Source organism: Nymphaea colorata, chromosome 14, assembly GCF_008831285.2.
Source record: "Nymphaea colorata isolate Beijing-Zhang1983 chromosome 14, ASM883128v2, whole genome shotgun sequence".
NCBI lineage: Eukaryota > Viridiplantae > Streptophyta > Magnoliopsida > Nymphaeales > Nymphaeaceae > Nymphaea > Nymphaea colorata.
Window position 1 is genome coordinate 10,964,522 of NC_045151.1, and position 22,710 is coordinate 10,987,231.

General features: G+C 36.9%; 1 protein-coding gene across 3 annotated transcripts; it reads left to right on the forward strand.

Annotated features, from left to right (window-relative positions):
- Positions 1-1,307: 1,307 nt before the first annotated feature.
- LOC116267490 (SAC3 family protein A) lies at positions 1,308-22,548 on the forward strand. Of its 3 annotated transcripts, XM_031649219.2 has the most exons (16): positions 1,308-1,404; positions 1,568-1,713; positions 2,471-2,556; positions 5,970-6,829; positions 9,874-10,308; positions 10,505-10,606; positions 11,239-11,339; positions 12,670-12,847; positions 13,388-13,882; positions 14,040-14,180; positions 14,465-14,524; positions 18,075-18,205; positions 19,611-19,744; positions 19,820-20,043; positions 21,125-21,222; positions 22,044-22,548. In XM_031649219.2, exons 4-15 carry the CDS (start codon positions 6,044-6,046, stop codon positions 21,218-21,220), a joined length of 2,883 nt encoding a protein of 960 aa, XP_031505079.1. In that variant the 5' UTR covers positions 1,308-1,404; positions 1,568-1,713; positions 2,471-2,556; positions 5,970-6,043; the 3' UTR covers positions 21,221-21,222; positions 22,044-22,548. The 3 variants fall into 3 exon arrangements, with proteins under 3 accessions (XP_031505079.1, XP_031505078.1, XP_031505081.1); XM_031649218.2 differs by lacking the exon at positions 2,471-2,556; XM_031649221.2 differs by lacking the exons at positions 1,308-1,404; positions 1,568-1,713; positions 2,471-2,556 and having other exon boundaries at positions 6,235-6,368; positions 6,464-6,829.
- Positions 22,549-22,710: the final 162 nt, after the last annotated feature.

The following is a 22,710-nucleotide window of genomic DNA, read 5'->3' on the forward strand; positions in this document are numbered from 1 at the left end:
GAGACTTAAATTGACTGAACTGCCATTGCAACTAACAACAAAACAAGAACATACGAGGAAGAACATAAATTGAATTTATAATAGTTCATCACAAAAATATAAGAATTAAAATTAGCCAGCTACTGTACGTGACCGCATTTTTTTCTTCTCAATTTTGTGTCGTTAAAAACCATCGCAAAAAAGGTATATTAGCGACGGCAGTTGCTTGACTTTCATTTTTTGCGATGGAATGCACCTTGTGTGATGGTTTTTGAAATTACTTGTGAGGCCATAATAAGTTTCTTTTGCAAATTGGAATTGCTATGGTTTCTTCAACTACTAGTCTTCATGGTTGGCATTAAGAGAGCGGGAGCCAGACACTTCTTGATAAGAACTAACATTTAGATGTCGTGTTTGTACCACGAAATTGAAAAAATTAAGTACAATGTGCTAGATTATAAAATAAAAAAAGTATAAGCCCAAGTAACCATGATAAAATATCTGAGAAAGATCACTTGGATTCATAAAAGGGGAGTCTGAATTTCTGTATAACCTAGTTTTGTCTCGAAAATGCCATTTCTTCGTTCGTCTCGGATCCACCCGCGATGGCATTTAATTTGCTCCTAAATATATGTTATATTCAATTTCTCTTGTTCCTTAAATAAGATTTTTTAAAAATAGAATTATACAAGCTGAGCTACTAATAGATCGATACTCCATATTGGTGAGCAAAATAATATAATACCATTTACTAGATCGCTCCTTATAAAAAAATTTAGGTTTCTGTTTCTTTTTTTGGTCGCGGCTTGGTCTCCAACCATTTTTTTTCTTTCTTTCGAGACTCGAAATATTTCGTGCTGGTAATTGGTAAACAAGACAAACATGCGGAAAATGAGGGATCTCAACCTTATTCCCCATTTAGTTTCGACGTGACTTATTTGAACTCAAATGTTGGAATTAGAATAAAACCTTCAAGTGACGTTCAAGATTTTGTCTTGCTTTGGATTTTGGTGGATTTACTCAACATTCTTGAACAATTTACTTAGATGTTGTGCTTGTACCGTTTAAAACCTAATGAAACAACATGTTAAAGCGTGAAAACAACACAACAATGAAACTTTGAACCAAAGCAGCCTGAGTGCCTTATTTCTTACTGGTTGTATCAGTATCTCTAACCTCACTGGAACTGCACTTTTAATACGCATTTCAAGGTCCGAAACCACATAATAATTGTAGAAACGAATCGGGTACTAACATCCGACCCGCATTCAGGCACTCTGCCCTATAAGTATGGGCGTGGTCATTGTCTTCCGTTCTTTGTTGTCGTAGAGAGGGGGAGGGAGAACGAGCTTTCACTTCGTTCAAAGGCGAGCGGGCGAGGGAGAGATAATTTTAGCTGCTTAATCGTTCGCTTTATCCGTCGCAGTAAGTTGTGCGTCTTCCCTCTTTCTTTTCTTCGTTTCTTCTTTGCTTCGTTCTTATGTGATTTCGTTTTCTCCTTTCCGATCTGCTGGTCATTCTGCTCTACGGCATCTGGATTGCTACTGTTCTCTTTGAATTTGGCGCCTTTTTCTGATCATTGGGGAAGGTTTTTGGGTTTTCTCCTCTGGGGTTTGTGACAGATTGCTGACAGCCATTGCTTCACTGCCGCTTGGAGGCCTTAGGGTTCTTCTTTGGAGGTTGGGGTGAATACCCGAATAATCTTGGGATGGTACTTAACCGGAAGTTCATAAGGTACAATCGATTCGCAAGCTGCTTTCCTTCTTCAATGATTTTATTGTCCCTGATTCTTCATCTTCTTATTGTGTTCACAGCAACATCATTTCAGTTTTCCAATTTTGCGTGTTCTGTGATTACAAGATGACCTTACGCCTGTTCCCGTGAGTGTTTAGAAATAATAATGTCGCTCCAGGTTTAGTATCTGTCCTTCCAAAGTGAAATACCAGTGGCTCTATGGCCTAGGATAACAATGTCTAAAGCACATCCAGATAAAATATGTAAGCTAAATAGTTGCGTTTCAAACGTAATAGTCTAATTATCAGTGTAATTTAAGTTTAGTGTTAATAAACTGATTGTTTGGTTTTGATGATGTAATCAATTTTAGTAAGGAGGCGAGAATGACTAAAACTCATATCGTGAACACGATTATGAATATCCGTACGGGAATACTTGGAGATAGCTGCCGAACATGTATCAGTTCCCAACTGTCATAGACCAAACTGGAAAGTCAATAAGAAGTGATAAATCAAGTTCTTTTATTCTGTCAGCCTGGTGCCTTTGTATCTTTACCAGCAAATAGGTCAAAGCACTTTGGGCCTTTACATTTTCGGTTTACTGTATGTGTCAGTACTCTTTGTAACTGTACCATTAGGGTTTCTCTCTTTGTAATTCAAAATACTTTAAGCAATTCATCTTAGTAGATCCCTTTATTTTATCTAATGTTTTTGTCATCTGAGGGTGTGTATTGATGATCTCAAGCCTCAAATCTTAGGAAGTTAGGATCTGATGTGGGAGCGTCTTGTTGCTGTGTGGCACCAAAATCAGAAATTCTGTGAAATATTATGTTGAAATTCAAAGGTAGCTACAATTTCATCTCTCTTTTTTGTGAGATATGCAGCTGGAAGTGGCTTCAGTTAACATGCATGTTTTTTACCAAATCAAGTTTTCTTCAATGTGTCATCTAAACACTACTGTAGTAGTGATAGGCTGATAGCAATGAAGATAAAAAGTTTAACTTAACTTTAAAACATTAGACAAAAATAACGTGAAAATAACACCAAAAAGTTGTGATAAAACTGTGAAAATATGCGTTAAATTCATTTTAACATTTTTTTTTCCAAAACATGTTTTTCCAGTTTTTTTGTCTCAATCATCTTTAACATGAATATCGTGCATTTTGCAAAAAAGCCACGATATTTGGATGCTGGTTCAGAGGACAAGAATGCCTCTAACACCAGATCATCTTAGATTTTTGGATTATAAATCTGGTCTACATGGAAAAACGATGACATCTTTTGATGTTTGGAGTTCATCCATGCAATAAAACAGAAAAAAAAATTCTTAAAAGTTAATCTGCTAGTTTTGGGCATCTAGATTTTAGATACAGCCAACCTCAATGTATAGCTTCAGTTATGGGTTGGGTGTCTATAAGCTTACAATGCTAGAAAGGAAGACTAAACGGTACTCTCTTTGCTTGAAAAGAAAAAAATAAAACTTGTTAACAATTGAAAGTGAAAGAAAGGTTATAGGAAACTTTGTATGAAGTACTATACAATGCCTGATGCGTGCTTATCTGTGTTTGAATTAGTTATGAAGCACCATATGTATTTGTATCATGCTTTTCTATTTGATTTGGTCAGTGTTTATCTAAAAAAAACGTGTTCTCTAATAGTTGGAATCTACTTAAGAAATCAAGTCCCTTGAACCCATTCATTAGGAGGGGTCCTTCGCATACTAAAGGAAAGTTGTGATTGGGAGTGATTGAGTTGCTAGTCCTCACAATGGGAAATAATTTGTTCAAGCATTTTTCCACAAAGTGGCTTGCTGACCATGTTTCAGGCACAGGGAGGCTAGATTCTTTTTCAGGATGTTCTAGACCTCCTGAAGTGGGAGATGCCAAATTCTACTTTGTAAGTAAAGCAATTGTTTGAATATCATTCTTCAGTTGTCTTTGAAACTCTGCTGCTCAAACACAAGGTATTGCTCTTTCATAAGGATGTGCTAATCTAGTTTTGTCAACAGTGGTATGCTTTCCTTGAAGGCATATCCATTGTTATAAAAATCTTTACCTTCATCATGAAGTTAGGCTGTTGATGAAAATGAGGGGAGAAGGGGTTGGGGGTGGATTTTTTTTTTTACATTAGCTCTTATTAGGCTTCTTTGTCAAGTCACATGGGTATGGAGTGCGGTTTGTACCATTGCCACAAATATCGTTCTCGGCAAAATATCGGCGAGGTTTTTCTTGGGTTCTTTTTGGTGAAGCTATTTTTCTTGGAAAAATCTCTGGAAAATCTTGGTAGTTTTCTAAAAAATATAAAAAATTCACGTCACACCTTGAAAAAAAAAAAACAGAACTTGAAGTCTATTATGGAATTAGGCATAAAGCTTACGGCTCCTTTATTAAATAGTTAAAAGGTAGGACGAGGTGGGAGTGAAAGGAAATCTACAAAGAAGATTTATAAAAAAAAAAAAAACCTAGAAAAAATAAAACCTACCGCAATTTGTTTCTGCCCAAGTTCACTAAAGAGCAGCAGCACCCAATCATGGAAAAAGAGGGCTTGGAAACCCTCATCCTCTTTTCTCTTTTCCATCTTTGCCATTAAAAAAGAAGAAAAGAGTTCAAAACTGCCCTTTCGAAACTTTTTCTTTACAAAAACTACCTCTAATGGAGCATGTGCAGGTTAAAGTTTTAAAAGTTTTCAAAAAATACCAAGAATGCCTTTGCTTGACCGCAGGTTTAAACAACGACCAAAAAAACAATAAAATAAAAACACGATATATATTTTTGGCAATATTTTGAAAATATTGCAGTATGTTGCTGTTGTTGTTTTTATCATAAATATTGCGATGTTTTCGAATATATCACAATATTTGTGGCTATACTTTGAGCTTTGAACATTGGAAGTTTAAAAAATGTGGATGTGGGGTACGGCGGGGTCCATGAAATTATAGCAAAACAATTCATTGATTCATACATATTTTATCAAAGAACATAGTTTAATAGTTCATACATATAATCCCATTAAATTAATGTTAAAAACAATGGCAAAATAAAGTGAAAGGTTGAGCCTTCCAATTAAAGTTTTAAATTGAACTGGGTCTGACAGACTGGATCCAAAAGGTGCCTAAATGGTTTAGCATGCCCCTATTAAAACTGCCTTACCAACACGGGCATGCCAGCTATTCCCACATACCCATGTCACATAGTTTCCTCGTCAAAGCTATTAGCATCATTTTCCACTTGAACAAGCTCTTCATGTTATATGCTGTTTCCTTGTTCAAAATGTCATGTTTTTCAACTTTGTATTGCATTTAAGCCTTTATTATAGTTATAGAAAACATGTGAAACACATTTGATGACATGTGAGCCTGAAAGAGGAAGCATTTGTTTGTGTTAGTTCATATTATAGTAACATATGTTTGTGCTCCTTTGGATATATGAAGTAAACACTTTCCTTTGTATATTTGCTCTTATGGTCTTGTGGTAGGAGCCCCTTCAAGGTATCTGTTTTTGAATAGATGTAATCTTTTTGGAGACTTTTCTGTTCAGAAGACAGATGGAAATTGTACTTTCTGTTTTCTAAAATAGAAAAACAAATTACATAATGAAGATATGCAGTAGAACTCATTAATTTGTTTTTTGGGAAAAGGTTAAAGAAAGTGAAGTGATGCTCTTTTGTGATATTTCTCAAAAATTTCGATTTGAAATTTGTGACTTTATCACTGCATATCTGATGTATAGTTCTAAATGATTTCCAGTTTTAGGTAAAATATAATAACTTTTCATTGGATAAACAAATGTTGTAGATATACATATTTGGCACCGTATGGGTTTGATCACTTATATACGGCATATTTGCATGTCACCTTATTATTTTGATTTATTTGAATCACAAAATAATTTAAATTGATTTTAGAAAATGAAAAAAAGAATATGAACCTGCAATCTGCCTGCATCATACTGGCAAGGGGCTAGTATGGAACAATATTAATAACACTGGGATAAACACAATCTTTTACATGTTAATGCTTGGACTGTCTTCAAACTTCAGTGAATTCCATTGGAAAAATTGATGGAATACCTAGTACTACCGTAGTTCATGGTGGCCTTGAGAATAGTTACTGATGTTCTTAAGTTTTGGCATTGTGGTATATGATATTGTTCTGTTCCAGCCTTAAGAAATGTTTTCTGTTCTGATGGGTTTTTATTTCCTTATGGGGGCCACTATGATTTGATTTGCAAATATTGGTTTTGGGGTTCCCTTTTGCAGTATCATGTGGTTGTTAAGGGCAATAAAGGTTGTCGGATTCGCAAGGTAGACCAACTAAGTCACAAGTCAGACACATGGCTGCATCTTACAATTTTGTCAACAAAACCGATACTGAATCAACTGTAGGAAGTCTACCATCAATCTCTGGCTACAATCATGACCAGCTGACAGAGTCAGCTGCCTCCAGGGACCATCATGATGGTTCCAGTGCTACATGCAACACATCAACCTCAAGTTTGACTTCAGCAAATGAATCACATAATTATGCTAATTATGGCTACTATCCAAATTCCACATATTCCTATGGTTATGGCAACACAGGCTATGAGAATTATTACTATCCTTATCAGCAGCAAGGAAATAATTCTTATTCTCAGCGAGTGGGAACATACCAAACAGGTTCATATCAGCCTCTTAACTCATTTCCGAATGCAAACACTTCTGTGGGGCCATCAAGTTACTCAGGCACTTACTACGATCCTGGTGTTTATCAGACCACTGGAGAATGTCAAAGTGGTGGCTACAGTAGTCAGAATAGCTTGTGGAGCACGGGGACTTATGGAAATTACCCTTATCCAAGCTATGTGACACCAGACTCTAATGGCACTCATACTTCTAATAGTAGTGGTGTGAGTCAGCCTCACTATCCACAGAATGCATGGCCAACAAATTATTACACTCAAACCGTACCTGAAGTTAGCTGTGCACCTGGTACTGAAAGCACAGCAGTTACTGCTGCACCTCCCTTGAGTTCAATTCCAGGTGCAGGTGGGTATGCAGGCACCAACACTCAGCCCCCACCACCTGGAACTACTATATCATGGAAATCTGAATCCAACTTCTCTGGTGCATCTGTGCAGGTTTGTGAACTCTTCTAAATTTGTAATTGGCTGCATAAAAAGAAAGTAATGCATTACTGCTGTTTTTGCCTTGTCCTCGTTCATTTTCTCTTTCTTCTTAGGAGCATTATTATGGGTAGTCATAAAGGATAATGCACTTAGGCTTCTGTTAAATTTCATTGTTATTCTTGTTGCCATCAATAATATTTTTCATTCTCTTGTGAATTATTTGATCTTTTACATTCTCTTGCCTTGTATTTTTTTTTGGGGGCATCTTGCATTTTAATTTTGGAGTAATCACCTTCATTTCCTATTTTAGTTTTCCTGTAAGGTTCAGTTCTTCTTTGTGTTTTTGATTTTGTGCATGTAGTAATAGCTTTTTGTTTCAAACCTGAAATTTGTTGTTGGACTTTCTTGATGGATGAATAACAAGTAGTGAGAAGATATCCGATTTTGTAAAATTTCCTTCTTCCATAGGTCGGTTCAGTTCTTCTTTTGTGTTTTTGTTTTTTATAATGTGCATGTAGTAATGGCTTTTTGTTTCAAACCCAAAATTCATTGTTGGACTTTCCTGATCGATGAATAACAAGTAGTGAGAAGATATCTAATTTTGTAAATTTGGTTCTTCCCAAGTCACATGGGTACTTCAATAAGGTCCACGTACCTGCGTTGCCGTACCCGTACATAAAGTGGGTACTTGGATACACTTTGCATACTTTTTAGCTTTTAGCTCGAAGCTGTTTCAAACTATCTAATATTGTTTGGTTCAATTGTTTCTAACTCAGTTTTCATTCTGTTTTTAGAGGTATTGTTCATTAACATGCAATGTTTTTATTTGTGTCACTGTTTATTAAAATGTTGCTTTCATTTTGATTTTTTGTGCTACTTTGCACACACACACACACACACACATATATGTCCTGCTGTATCCCCATACCCACATTTGTAGATTTTCCATGTCTGTACCCATACCCAAATCGTACCCTTATCCATGTAACTTAGAGCTCAAGATTGTCGACATTGCTGAATCTTGGAGCCCGGATGAATTTGGCCTAAGGGGTTAACAACACTAACATGGTCTATACTCTATAACAATTGGCAGCTGCCGAGGATTGGATTGTTGCCAGTTGCCGTCAGGTTGTATTGGAGTTGTCTGGTCACTAGGAGAGGGGCAGCTCAGGGTCACTTGCGCTCTCATGATTGAACCTTGAAGTGCCTTGCTGCCATAGGATTGAGGACCTTGAGTGGCAGAATCCTTCGAAGTGTGCATGGGTGCGAGTAGGGTTACCAGGATTTCATGAATGGAATTAAGATGTGTAAACAACACTGAGTTGCATTCACAATGTCCAAAAGATTAAAATGCTTACGCCTCGATATACACAAGGAGATGCGGTGGACAAGCCAGACTGGTGGCCCCTTGTTGCCTAACTTGCCATTGGCTGGGTGAAACCCAATTTAGTTGAGCTGGAAATGACTGATTGTGGCAGTTGTATATTAAACTTGAGTTTTATTTTGATCGAAAACTAATCTAGTATGGGAAGACATTCAAGTGGCATTTTCAATTAAAAAAGAACCTTGTAAGTTGGGATAGACACATGAAAACTTTATGACTTTGGGTGGGCTAATGTGTGTGTGTCTGTATCAAATGTCAGCATTTTTTACTAGAAAAATAAAAATGTGGAAAATAAAAGGAAACAAAAATATGAAAAAGTTGCACTATTTTGAAAAGCATACCAAGATGAAAAAAATGCGTTTCTAATGGTTTCTTTAGCATATTGTTAAACATTTTGATTTTGAACAACGGTTTTGTAAGAAAATAAAAAAGAAAACAATGTTCATATTTTCAGTATAATTTTAATTTTTTTGGATTCCCTAGATTTTCTCCATGGAAACAAACTCACCAAGGAAAAGCTCGCTGATTAAACTTGACAACACTATTGTGGCAATGATATACCTTTCGACACTCAAAATATATACAATACACTATGAAGCATAAGAAACAATATATAGAGCTTCACATTTTAGAGCAAAGAAAAAATATATATACTTAGAGGGTACACAGCACTAAGAAACAAAAAAAGTGTACAAAATTTGAGCTTCATGTGTGAGATTGTGAACAAGTATATATATATATATACACTATAAAGAGCTTCACAGTTTAATGGGAGTGGGAGAATATCTGCATCTCAGTGCTCTTCTGTAACTTATTTCCCTAGGGATCCCTCAAGAAAAAATTGCCACAGGGAGGGAGGGGGAATACCTGTAGCTTAGTGCTTTCCTGCATCTTTTAAGAGAGAGAGAGAGAGAGAGAGAGAGAGAGAGAGAGAGAGAGAGTTTTGAAACAGTAGTTGGAGATAAAGATTTAAATAAAAGGGATGAATTCCTATCTAAAATGATGTCTATCAAGAGATCACACTTGATATTTTAGATGGTCATCCTTTTTTGGAAGGGTCGATGTAATATGTAATCATGTAGCGAGTCAGCAACTAGTTGGTGGTTAGTTGACCAAGTTGGTTGACTAATCCCTCAAATGGTCCCAGCCAACTTGGAGGTAGGGACTATTTGGCTGACTGGTGCCTTAGTTGGATCCGGCAACTAGTCAGGCTAACTAGCCTAAGCTTGATACCATAGGATAAGGGTATATAAGCCCCTAAACGTTTCTCAAAGTCTTCAATATAAGATTATTTCTCATGTCTTCACCAGCATATAGGCGCATCTTCCAGTTTGATTCTGGTACCTTCTGCATTTTTCTTGAGAAAAAACATGTATATACACACAAGTTTGTTCAAGATTCGAGAAATGGTTTCTTAATTTCATTTATTTATAAGGAAATTTCGATAGTATGCAGTAATTCCCTTTTATGGCTGATGCATGAGTGTACAAGGCATTGTATGCTGCATGATACAACCCTGGTTTGCAATTATTCTTTGTATTTGACGTTGTCTGCCTGAGATAATGTTTTTTGCTTGAGCCTTACCTGTTGCCTGTCTTTTTGGGCTAGGTGCACATCACTAGTATCTTGCTTTGTAGGTAGTATAAGTTGATGCTCTTCTGTCCTGTTCCAGGAAAATCCTGCGGTGGGTGGGAATCATTCTGAAAGTTGGAGGCATGAAGCTATCAGTTACCAAAATCAGTTCCATGCCAATGCACCTTTGTACTTTCATAGGCCTGCTGAATCAAATCAGATTCATTATGATGGTCAAGATCAGCATAAGGCTGCCTGTGCTCCAGTACCAACTTCACAGCATACTCCTTTACAGGAGACTGCACAGGGCCTCCTTTCACCAATACAAACAACTCCTGCAGTGGATACACGGCGGGCAAGCAAACTCCAGATTCCTACAAATCCAAGAATCACTTCATTTTCCTTAGGCATGCCGAAATCTGAGAAGGAAACTATGACATCAGATTCGGCAACAAGGCCTGCCTATGTCAGTGTTTCATTGCCAAAGAATAGCATTGTTACACCAACACATGATGCTACAGATGCAGCACTGAAGGTCTGAATCATATATGGTTTGATTGTCGTTGTGTTGCCACTTGCCAGATGAAAAAATATTTTTCCATACATTGCAAAATCAAATATTCTGAGTGATTAATGTTAAAATTTGGAAGTTAGGGTTTCTTTTTCCTTTTTGATAAGCTTCTTTTTTTGTGTTTCTGATGACTGCAATTCTCTCTTTTGCCTTGATACAGCCTGCAACCTTTCCCCCTTCTCTTTGCTCATATGTTGAGAGGGCTTTGGCTCGTTGTAGGGATGATTCACATAAATTAGCCAGCCAAGAAATAATGAAGGAGGTTGGTAGATCCCAACTTGAATCTGCCTTTCTTTCTTTCTCACTCTTTGGTATTGTGCGTGTGTAATGTGCATAAAGTTCGAATCTCTCATAACCTTATACTTAGATTGGCATTCCCTGCTAGGCCCTTCCTAGTCCAATTTGGAACCTAAAAAACTCGGCATTAATGGCTTTCGAGGGATATTTTTGTCTATATTAATTGTTTTAAAAAAATATTAAAAAATTGGAAACAGGAGAGTTAGTGAATAGGTTGTTCATGAATAGATTGGTCAGCCTGGGCATTTCTAAGAATCTAGGTTGCGTGGATAGTGGCAAAACTTGAGTGGGATGGTTATGCATTGAGTGATTGTTGCAGTCGTATGTCTTTGTCATGTAGCTTTTTATGGATAGTTCTGATCTCATTTCATGTTTCTGAGTGAATTTGGGTGTTGATATGATCATTAATGAGCAAAAGGAATTTGATTTTCTTGGGTTGCTAACTGGGGCAAAAGAAAGTACCTTTACTTCTGCATGTTCTTGTTGTAGCCTGGACCTGCTTCTTGCACTTTCTTTGAGTAGGTTGGAATTTTGATAGTTAAGTACCACTTCTCTTAGGGTTTCATTTTTCCCAATTTTCCTTTTTTGTTTTTGCAGATGATCACAAAAGCTTCAGCTGATGGAACTCTTTTTACAAGGAACTGGGATCTGGAACCACTTTTTTCTCTTCCAAATGTAACAAACGTCACAGAAAAGGAGTAAGAAGTGTTTCTTTCTTTTTTCCTTTTCTCCTTCTTAAGATCTCAAATGTGTCCTGGAGTGGCTTTCTTTTCTTAGAACAGGGTCAAGAGCTTCTAGAGCTGTTCCTTTGCCATCAGTTGGCTTGTTTCGATGGTATGGAGGCAAGACTTTGTTGTTATGTTTTGAGAACTGGCTCGTGTGAAGAACATACATATTTCTGAGAGGGTGATAGTTTTTGATGATAAGGTTCATATAGGCAAAATTCTAAAAGTTGAGAATGTTTATTATATTAATGATGAAGTTCATGTTGGCGCAAGTTGTTGAAGTTGAGAATTTTTATTGGTCTAGGTGTCCACCAATGGTTTGGACCAGAAAATTTTCCTTTATTGTCTTCCATTTGGTATATTTAGTCAAAGCCTTGAATTGAATGTTCTTCCCACATTAATGTAATCTAAAATACAGAAAAATAAGAAAGGCATGTATTTCATGAGGATGTACAAGAACCACAAATAAATAATATAACAAACAGCAATATGGTATTCTGGTGCTTCTGTAACAGTTTCTTCTCTAATAATACGCATGACACTATATTTGTATGTATTTTAGTGCGTTCTGACATTTTGGGTTCATTTAAGGTTGCCCTTTATTGTCCATCATGTCACCTTAGTAACATATGTAGCTCTCTATTGATGAATATTGAGTCAAAATTAGAGAAAATTGTACACTTTAACCTTATTATGATGTAGTAAACAATGAATAGGAAAATTTGAAATTGTAGTTGTAAATTTCAGTGGAGGTAGGGTCTGGTTTGCTAAAAACCTGCATTTTTGGCTGTCTGGATACCAAAACTAAGGCACCTATTTTTGGCTAATAGAAAAAGGTAAAATATAAAATTTTCTTTGACAAGCCATTGTGAGGAGATATTTGGATTCAAAAACAAAAAATAAAGGGTTGGGAAATTTGCTGAAATTGGAAAATTGATAGTTGGTCAAGTGATTTCATGGGAACCTAAATAAGTTGAGCAGTCAGCCAACAAGGGCACCCCATTATGCTGTTGCTTGGTTGAGAAGTAGTTAGAATGAAAAATTTAGAAGAAAAACTGATAGGCAAACTAAGTGGATCTAATTTTCTGAATATGGTGACGTTGGATGATACTGTTGTTCCTTTGTTAATCTTTCTCGCTCTCTCTCTCTCTCTCTATATATATATATATATATGTATGTATGTATGTATGTATGTATGTATGTGTGTGTGTGTGTGTGTGCGTGTGTGTATCAAAACAATATTCCTTTATAAGATTGTGCAAAACATGCCATACGATGTTTTTGATTTTTTTTCATTCTTCAGCAACTTGCAGTGCTCTCTCAATCTTTCTACAATATCAAATCTCAAAAAAAGCCCTACAAGACGCTCAAAAAGTAGGTGGGAGCCCCTTTCAGAGGAAAAACTAGTAGAAAAGCTTGCACAAGCAAATCATGACCAAAAGAAAGCTGTCTGGAATGGTTTTAAGGAAAGGGAGGCATTGGTAATCTTTTGGCTACTACTTCCCCCCATACTTGTATTTTATGCTACTTGTAACTGGATATTAAATGAATAGGCAGTCCGGTGCATGTAATTCTGTTTTATGCATTACATCATGTAGGTCCTTGTCAAACTTATTGCTTTTTCAGAAACCTTGTTGCTACTGTTGACAGTATGGTCTCAGCTCAGCTAAATTTCTAAAATCTCATGAATTTATCATGAGATGTTGAGAAAATAACATTAAAGGTAAAATATTGCAAGACACTGAGAGAACAGGAAATCATAGATCAACAGGCAAATAATATCACCGAAGTTCGATTTTGTTTGCTTTTAGAAATAGCTTTCCCCATTTTTGCATTTCTTTTCAAATTTTCTGAGTCTTTCTAATGTGTGAGATCTTGCTAGGATTTATTATAAGACCATTGCTGTCCAACATTTTCCTGCCTGAGATATAGCCAATGCCAACATTTGTGGCTATTGTTACTAGCGAATGATCTAGCTGGTGTTTTTTTCCTCATCCCCCTCTTGTTTAATTTGGCTGCAGGCTCCTACAGCTAAATATGATCCCAGGGAGAATGCTTGGGGTGGTACAAAGTCCTCAACTGAGCAGCAAAGCCTTCAACAGAAAAGCTTACGAAGGCCAGAAAAGAAGCAACGTGTCTTTGAAAATACAAACTCTGCTGAGAATGGGGATAATTCAAGTGATAGTGACAAGGAGTCTGGTTTAACTGCGTATTACTCAGGTGCTGTTGCTTTGGCAAATTCACCTGAGGAAAAGAAGCGGCGTGAAAATCGCTTCAAGCGCTTTGAAGCTGTTCATGAACATGGGCATGTAAACAAGCAATATAAGCCGAAAGCTATTGGGGCTGGAAATTCTATTAGCAGAAGGGCTAGTGCCCTTTTGCTTGCCAAAGGTCATGAAGCTAGTTGTAGCAGGGCAGTGGAGGATTTTGATTGGGATGCACTCACTGTGAAAGGGACCTGCCAGGAGATTGAGAAACGCTACTTGCGTCTTACTTCTGCACCTGATCCTGCCACTGTAATTGCTTGAAGCTCAAGATTCACTATTTCTTTTGGTGTCCTTAAGTTACTTTGAGTATTTTATTAGGCCTATGCACACAATAATGTAGTTCTGCAGGCAATTCGCATTTTGCATTAGATGTGAGTCTAACATGGTTGTTTTTCTGTCTTTGAAGGTAAGGCCTGAAGAGGTGCTAGTGAAAGCTCTTGAAATGGTTCAAAGCTCTCAAAAAAATTATCTATACAAGTGCGATCAATTGAAATCCATCCGTCAGGATCTCACTGTGCAGAGAATACGAAATGAGCTAACTGTAAAGGTGTGAAATGGATGGTGTGTTGTGGTGAAATGGATGGTGTGTTGTGGATCTTCCTGTTAGATTTGGATCAAAGTTCTTTCCTTGGTTCTCTTTCCTTTTCAAGCCTACTATGTTTCTTAAAGTTTTAGGTTATTCATGTTGTGAATGTGATTTAATTTTGGGTTTATTCTTTGTTCTTACTAATAGTGTTTGGACTAAGCTGGTTCTTGAAATTGCAAAGGCTTTTCCCTTTTTGGGTTTTTGTCCTCTTCTGCTTGTGCCTAACAGCAATATTTCTTTGTCAGGTGTATGAGACTCATGCACGATTAGCACTTGAAGCTGGTGATCTGCCTGAGTTTAATCAGGTTGGAACCTTATTGACCTCACCTGGACTCTGTTGTTTTTTCCATGTTCAACGTTTTATGGTTGTGCATTATACAAAGTTACAAACACAAAAGGAATCACAAATTGTTCCTCTTTCCATGGGAAGAAAATTAGTGGAACTGATTCAGGATGCATGATAGTCAATGGTTTACCAATGATATTCAGTAAAGAATACTGGAGCACCAAAAGATTTTAGGAAGAAGCAGAATTGCGAAGTTTATTGGTTATCAAATGTCTCAATAGACAGGCCAAACTTGCCATTGGCTTTTTGTAGTTATATGGGAACAACCAATACTTTAACAGGCATTTCATCTGGAATAACAATTTCCGACTTGAGGTGTCACTCCTATGTGGTTCTTAGAACATTGATCCAAGCTATACCTTTAGGCTTTAGTTACAATAGTCACATTAGCATAGAAATGCAGAACATAATGCTCTGTTTAAGCTGTGAGGAGACAAATTCCCTATGTTTTTTATATTGGATGGACTTCATAGACCTTTGTGCCACATGGGCTTCAGCCTAGCCTGCTTGCTACGTTTGAGTTTATTTTGTAAGAAGTAATGTGAATGTGGGTTTCTTTATCTTGCTCGTAACATTGGCAAAAGATTAGAAGCTACTTGATCGGGGAAAGCTTTCTTTATTTATAAAAGCTATGAAATTGGGCTAATGAATTGGGTTGGAATATTGCTACCAAAAATGCAGTGTGATCTCTCCCGTCTTGATCTTCTTGATTCTTCATCACAAGCTTAGAACTATTTTAGGCTAGGCAAACATAAAATATGTGGTCCGTTATCCTTAAAAGTATCTTTTCTTGGTTGTAGACTTGTAGTATAACCAACAATCAAGGGTTAGAAATTCCTGGCCAAGGGTTCACATGTGGATTCTTGGATCTACAAAGGAAAAAAAAAACTCTAATATGCTTGGTACTAACTGTGAGACCCTAGTAACAAATACAATGTATACCCTGATCACAATTTTAGCCTTCATTTTTCATCTTTCTTGTGCTCATCATATTAGGTAGGATATGAAAGTCATTTTGTGTTCAATGCTTTGTTTGTATAAAATCTTAAGTAATCATGAGATCAGCATTTTTTATCCCCTTTATCGGTTGCAAAAGTGCTGGGCATGATAGGTGAGCGTGACTTATGGCTGTAATGTTGTTGTCAGTCTCAGGCTGAATCAGCTGATTACATATTATACTGGCCTGTCATTGGAACATGATAGCTGATGCCCTATGTCACATAGGTATCGGTGTGGGTACGTGTATGGACCATTTTAAAAAAACTTGGGTGCGGGGGTATGGATTTTATATATATATATATATAACAACATAAAAATATCTATGACAAGTAAACAACATAGAACATATTTATCAACATAAACAAGTAACAACACAAAAGAAATATACCAACGGCTCTTGCAGCAGTGTGTTTAAGAAACCTATGAAAAACTTTAAGCATATGGACAAAATGCATATCAATCTCAAAGTCATCTGCTACATATATTGCAAAGTTGCAATGAAATGAGGAAAATCATCTACCAAACAACTGAGCAGCCCATTAGACGGTCAAATACGAACCACAACTCAACATTGTGGAATTGGAATCTAAGTGCTAAATGTTGAAATGGAATGGGTCAGTTAAGAAAATAACATAGGAGCATGCACAGACACACGGTTATATGAAAAAAAAAATGATTACATATAAATGTAAAAGAGAAAGGGCGGACAATATGATTTTCGAAGACGAATGGTTGATGCAGGTCATAGAAGAAGGGCAGACGATTCTACACTTGCCGGTAGAAGTAAACGAATAGATTGCTGGACAACGGGAGACTGCCGGAAAAAAAAAGAAGCTTAAATATGAAGCTTTAACAAAAAATGCCCAAATCAGTCAATGGAGAAGTTGATGAACAACAGCAACTGCATTGCCCTTCACCGGCGACATTGCTTCTCGCTAGAAACTGACTGACACCAGTCAATAGAGCAGTCAATGTTGCCGGAGAACTCCACATGCGCTGCTGGTGTCGGTCATACATAGAATCCTTGACCAAAGTTGAGGGTTTGTGTTTTGTTTAAAAGTAAAAAAAAGCCCTAATTTATAGATAGTTTTGGACTCGGTCAACTTTGACCGAGTCTGAAAAATGCTAGGTACGTACCTGGGTACGTTGATCGTACCCGGTATGGTCAAACACGTACCCAAGCCGCACCCAAGTGCATACCGATATCATACCGGTACGGTACTGGTACTGCTCCTTAAGAGCAGTACCCGTGTGACACAGCTGATGCCGATTTTTGATATTTTCATATTCAAAATTTTTAGCTACGTTCATTTAGTTCTCATTTTCTTCAAATGTATCAATAGTGGCCCTTATTTATGGCCAATGTTGGCTATTTGTATGATATTTTAAAACAATTCACCCTCTATACTGGTCTAACAACATTGACAGTAAGTGGAGGACTAGATTGTGTGGCACATTGTTGTGCCTGAATTTTCTCACAGCGCTTCATCCTTGTTGACTTCTTGGAAAGTCATTCATCATTTTTTCCTTTATTGATCACAAGCTAATTGATTTCTTTGGAGATAATTCTGTGGTATAAGCTATAAATATGGATGTAAAGTTTTTAAGTTTTGGTATGATGTGGATGCTACTAAATCTGATTAAGCAGATATAGTGTCACCGGTCTTGTTTTATATTCAGGCTTGAATGAGAAAAAGCTCAACTTAATTTGAGTTTAATTGTGAACAGAAGATTGATTCTGAGTTCGAATTGAGATTTTATCAACTCAATCCTGTAAATTGGAATAAAATTGACTAGGTTTCACCTTATTTCATGTGCTTGTGAAGCAGGTGGTTGATGGTTGATACCATTCAGCATCAGATAGGATTCATGTTCTCAACCAAATCAGCGTCCAAATTCAAAATTTAAAATGTCCCACTCTAATGTACTTCATGTTTCCCAAGTCGTTTGAATATCTCCCAAAACCAGAACTATTGGCATCCCTGGTTGGGGACTCGTCTGTTTCAATGTTACACAGAATCTTACGTCATTAGCTGATTTTGCCTATGGATTTTGGAACATTTGGGTATTTTATGCAATTGTTCGTGTTGCTTCCATGAACAGATAACTCATGGTGTATATATGAGATAACCATCTGTTTTTAAGTTGGATACTTTCCAGGTGATTAAGTACAGGCTAAAACTTGATGAATTGATTAATAGGTTTCTTAAAAAAGAATGTAGTATCTTCAGAACTTAGAAAAAACAAAACAAAATAATTTGCACTTTGAAACATGGTGAAATATTAAAATAAGTTTTAACTAGGGAGTTTACTTTATTGATGCTTGGAGGTTATTAATGGAAATTTTAACTAATTTAGTGGACGTGTTATCTGCTTTCTTCAATCAAGTGTCATGCAAAATTTAAGATCGAGAACCTATGTTTTTTTCAGTAACTACCATCTGAAGCTTTTGTTTTCATAGCTGATCACATTCTTCTTCTTTGTTCTTTTTATATTTTGGTGATTTGCAGTGCCAATCGCAACTTAAAGGCTTGTACGCTGAAGGAAATTATGGGTGCCATCTGGAGTTTGCTGCTTATAATTTGCTTTGTGTTATTTTGCATTCAAACAACAATAGAGACCTTTCATCTTTGATGTCAAGGTTTGTCTACTCTTGCATGACATGCTCTTCAAGCTTGTGTTTGTGATATCATCTTATTTGATTATCATTCAGTGGCCTGATATGCTTACTTGTCATACAAATTTTATGTTATTAATGACGTATGGTTGAATTTGAAAAGTAACAGACGAGGCCTACCATTTGTGCATAAGGTATCAATTCAAAATTTCGATTATACAATCTGGTAGTGACTATCAGACTAGGTTTACCATTTGAAGCAGCTGTGGCTGTGAGATGCATGTATGTGCATCAATCTCCCATGGGAAAGGGAGATGAGTAGTGCAGGATAAAATATGTGTGCTATTTCTTTGAATGAGGCCATCCTGTGGGCATAGACACATTCAGAATTTTTAGCACACATAAGTAAACCCCAAGTGTCATCTTAAGTACAACTCTTGAACAACAAATCCTGAATCATTACATGATTAAAAAAGTCATCAGTATGGTGGGAATGCGGTATCATGTCTTCCTTTATAGTGAGCTTCTTAATGTTTTGAGAATGGGGCACCACGTTCCTCCATCTGCATTAATGCATTCAACATCTTTTATAAGTCCTAAATTTTCAATTATATATGCTCTTTGCCCTTTTTCAATTTTCCAAGCATTTTGGTCTGTGAATGATGGAAAATGATTTTAAAGACCTGAAATGTAATTGAGGTCTTTTCAAGAAACTTAAATGACGCATACACGTCATGCCCTTTTAAGTTAAAAAATAACAAAAACATCTGAGTACCAATACAAAAAATTGGAGCACTAATAGTTACTTTGTGTCCTATGAGGCACTTACTACAAACTGTAAATATTTGCACAAGCAACATGAAGGTTTTGCCTGTTATTTTTGTCTTTGGTAATTCAAAGGAAGCACCTGTAAGCATAATACTAAAAATCTGTAAGCTTAGATAAATCTGGTTTATTTTATCAATTGCACATGTTTGGGGTTCACTTCTATTTTTTACACTTTTTATTCTTTTAGTAACTCAACTTCTTAGTTTTTGTAATTACTTTGTATCTCAATGGTCAATTATCTGGTTGAGCTTAGGCACTGAGAGATGCTGAGAAACTATGTTACTTTTGCCACTGAGTAGTATTTAATAGGTGGTAAATAATTAAAGTTTGTCTTCAGATTTTAGTTATTGTAGTATTGAAGCCTATTTTCTTGTATATAGTTGTTCATTTATTTCCAGTTAATTCACCAAACCTATTTAGGCAAAGCTTAAGCCTCTGGACAGAAGAAACTGTGGGGTATGAAAGGTGGAAGCCTTTTAAGTTTTTAACCCTCACAGATAGTTTTCAATCACCATAATGCTGGGTTAGCAGTTCATTGTATTTTGGAGTTCCATTCTTTTACTTCTTAATAACTCATCACCTTGCTGTACTTTTGTGACAGGTTATCACCAGAAGCGAAGAATGATAAGGCTGTCAAACATGCCTTAGCAGTTCGCGCAGCTGTAGCATCTGGAAATTATGTTATGTTTTTTAGGCTGTACAAGACAGCACCAAATTTGAATAGTTGCCTTATGGGTACTCAAGTGTTCACTTGATGCTATAATTTTTGTCATTATCATTATTTATTAATTATTCTTCTATTTGTTTTAGGCCTTTACATGGAGAAAATGCGGTTTGAAGCTGTGAGGTGCATGTCACGGGCATATCGTCCTGCAGTGCCAGTAGCATTTGTGGCTCGAGTTCTGGGATTTGTGGATATAGTGCCTGTGAAAGGTGAGGATGCAGATGGTTTATCAGAATGTGAGGAATGGTTGAGGGCTCATGGTGCGAGCCTTCATGACGACCAGGGTGGGGAACTAGTGTTGGACACCAAGGTATGTTCGCTATATCTGAAGACTGAAGATTTTTTTTTTTAAAGCTAACCTGGCACTAACAAGGTAGATGAGTTCATTACAAGACTCGGGATACTTCACCACTGTCTGCATAAATTAGCCAGCAATAGAGACATGTCATGTTATTTCAATTACCGAGTAAATGTCCAAGCAAACATGAAGATGACTTCTGTGGGATCAGGGGTGAATTGTTGATACTCGCAGGAGCTACTATCGACTTAACGGGAAGCATAGAAACCCAAAACCTTTCTGTGTACTTTTTGTCTTAATTTGCAATTTTGCATAAATGATATCCCACCTTTTCCCTCTAAGTGATAGATGCTTTCTATGTTAAAGAAGAGTTTGATTTAATTTGTTTTTTTTTCTTCCAGTCGAAATTTATTCAACATTAAAAACTGAAATTTTATCTATGAAATGTGATATTTTCTTCATTTGGAGTATTTGGTCCTTGTGTCTGTGGGAGATCCACATGCCTGATGGGGTTGACTTGAGTTAGTCGCACCAATTCTGGTGGAATTAAATTGACATCTTATGGTTTTCCTTTGTGAGGGAAGGTTCAGGCGTATTCCTATTCTATAAGGGATAAATTTGGTATTCTCATTGTCATCAAGTTCCCACACAATTTCCATATAAAGGTACCTCAATCACTGCTGTCTTGTCTCCTTTGCACACCATGGAAGTGGCAACATATCAAATGCAAAATCCTTCCCACAATTAAGGAAATGCTTGAGTGTCTTTCATTTATCAGAAATGAAGGGCATCTAAAAGAGTGATCGGATAGACTTTATAGTTCCTTTCCCAACAGGGAAGCAAAAGGATGTAAACGAGTTGGTCACAACCAGAACTGATGAATTTTAGATACAAACAGAATTGCAATTTGATAAGGTGGTTTTTCCCACTATTCCTAACAAGAGAGAAGTTTTCTGCTTTCTGGAGAGTGTTGCATGTAGTTATCGGGTGTGACTTTTGCTATATTAGTGATTTATGTTTGCCTTATGATTTGAAATTGTTTAAGAGACTGTCTTCAGCTTTAAGAAACTGTCTTCATCGTGAAAATTTTCAGGCAACAGCATCCAGCCTTTACATGCCAGACCCAGATGACGCAGTTGCACATGGTGATGCAAATCTTGCTGTGAATGACTTCCTCACAAGGACGTAGTGGTATGTGCTTATATTCTCTTTTCTTCCTTCTCATAAGTAAAATTCTTTGTGATTGCTGGTCTCTTAGCACTTCTTTTCTGCTTAAATTAAGCCAGCATTTGCCTTTGCCGGGGTAGCTTTAGCAAGTGGAAGGTAATCTTTTTGTTGACTGTTCTTGTTCCATGTGGTTAAATGTACAGGAGGGTGTGGTATAAATGCTTTGTTTGCTTGGGGGGAGAGCATTAATACATTCATTGTTATCCTTGTTATCAGGTGGTTACGCTACAGAACCACAACGTTAGCCTTTCTCCTCAGCAATCATGGTTGCTGATTTCCATATTGTTCATCTCTTGTAAATGACAATGCTATAGAATATATGACAGTTAATGAAATTTTTGCCTCCAGCAAATCCTGCTTAAACTCTGTAGCGTGTGGTATACTTTTTTATGATGTGAGGACCATGTTTCATACTATTAAAATTACTCAAGGGCTCAGAAGAATAGGAAGCTTTTAGAACTTGGAAGGCATGCCCCTTGCAATCTTGCCTCGAGAATAAACTTATCAAATATATGTTTCTGGTTTCAGCTATTAAGAATGAGGCTTAAGCATATCTGCAGGAGAAGCGGAAGATGCAGTTATATGGTCGTGGCTGACAATTCTTTTTATGGTTCATTTTATTGTTATAGTCCCTCTTTGCAATGCATCTCATGCCCTGATGCTAGTGCACTTTCTTGTTCTGGCAATTATGGCTCGGATGAACCTTTGGGCTGACTTGTTGCCATTGATTGCAAATTGATGGAAATTGCAGTGCTCAAGGTCCCTTTTCTATCTGATTCTTGCAGGCACTTTCTATGAAGATTGATACATCAAAACAAATTGGTTTCACCGTCTTAACCCAGGTAGCGGGTGAAAGGTGCAAGTCTGCTAGTCGTTGGCGCATAAGATACTAAGCACGCGGTGAATTTGCAGTACGCAGGTGGATGAAGCAATTCCGGAAAATGGAAACTGTACTCATTCTTGGAGACCATGCAGCATGCTCATATTATATGATTTTTCATTGGTGAAGCCGTTCATCACAAACAGATGGTTGGCCCTTCGAGAATCTCATAATTTCAGAAAGGAAGGCTTGTAAGATAGCGAGAGGCCGACATTTGTAACAAACAAGTGTACAAATAAATAAGATTTGGTTGGATTCCCATTTGTATCCAGCCAATTTTTGGATATCTATCGTAAGATACTATTGATGTATCCAGATCAGCTGTATTTGCTTAACTGGTTATCTTTCCTTGGTTGTTCTAGTATAATTCAATGTTGGTGCTTGTCCGCCAATGGGTTTTAGCTATTTAATTTATTTGTCTCATGTTGGACAAAATATCTTGTTTGGTCATGGTAGCCGGAATCCGCAGGTTCTGCCCTTTGAAGTCATCCTGTTCCAATTAAATTTGGAACACGGGAAGTCAAGTAGGTTATAAATCTTTTCAGCCAATGCTTGTCCTGAACTTAGGGGTG

What these genes read in the sequence shown, in the direction of transcription:
- LOC116267490 (XM_031649219.2), top strand. Translation starts at nt 6,044, where the DNA reads ATGGCTGCATCTTACAATTTTGTCAACAAAACCGATACTGAATCAACT. An exon ending in CTACAGATGCAGCACTGAAG is followed by an intron (nt 10,309 to 10,504) that starts GTCTGAATCATA and finishes GCCTTGATACAG; the next exon opens with CCTGCAACCTTTCCCCCTTC. An exon ending in TTTGAATAGTTGCCTTATGG is followed by an intron (nt 19,745 to 19,819) that starts GTACTCAAGTGT and finishes TATTTGTTTTAG; the next exon opens with GCCTTTACATGGAGAAAATG.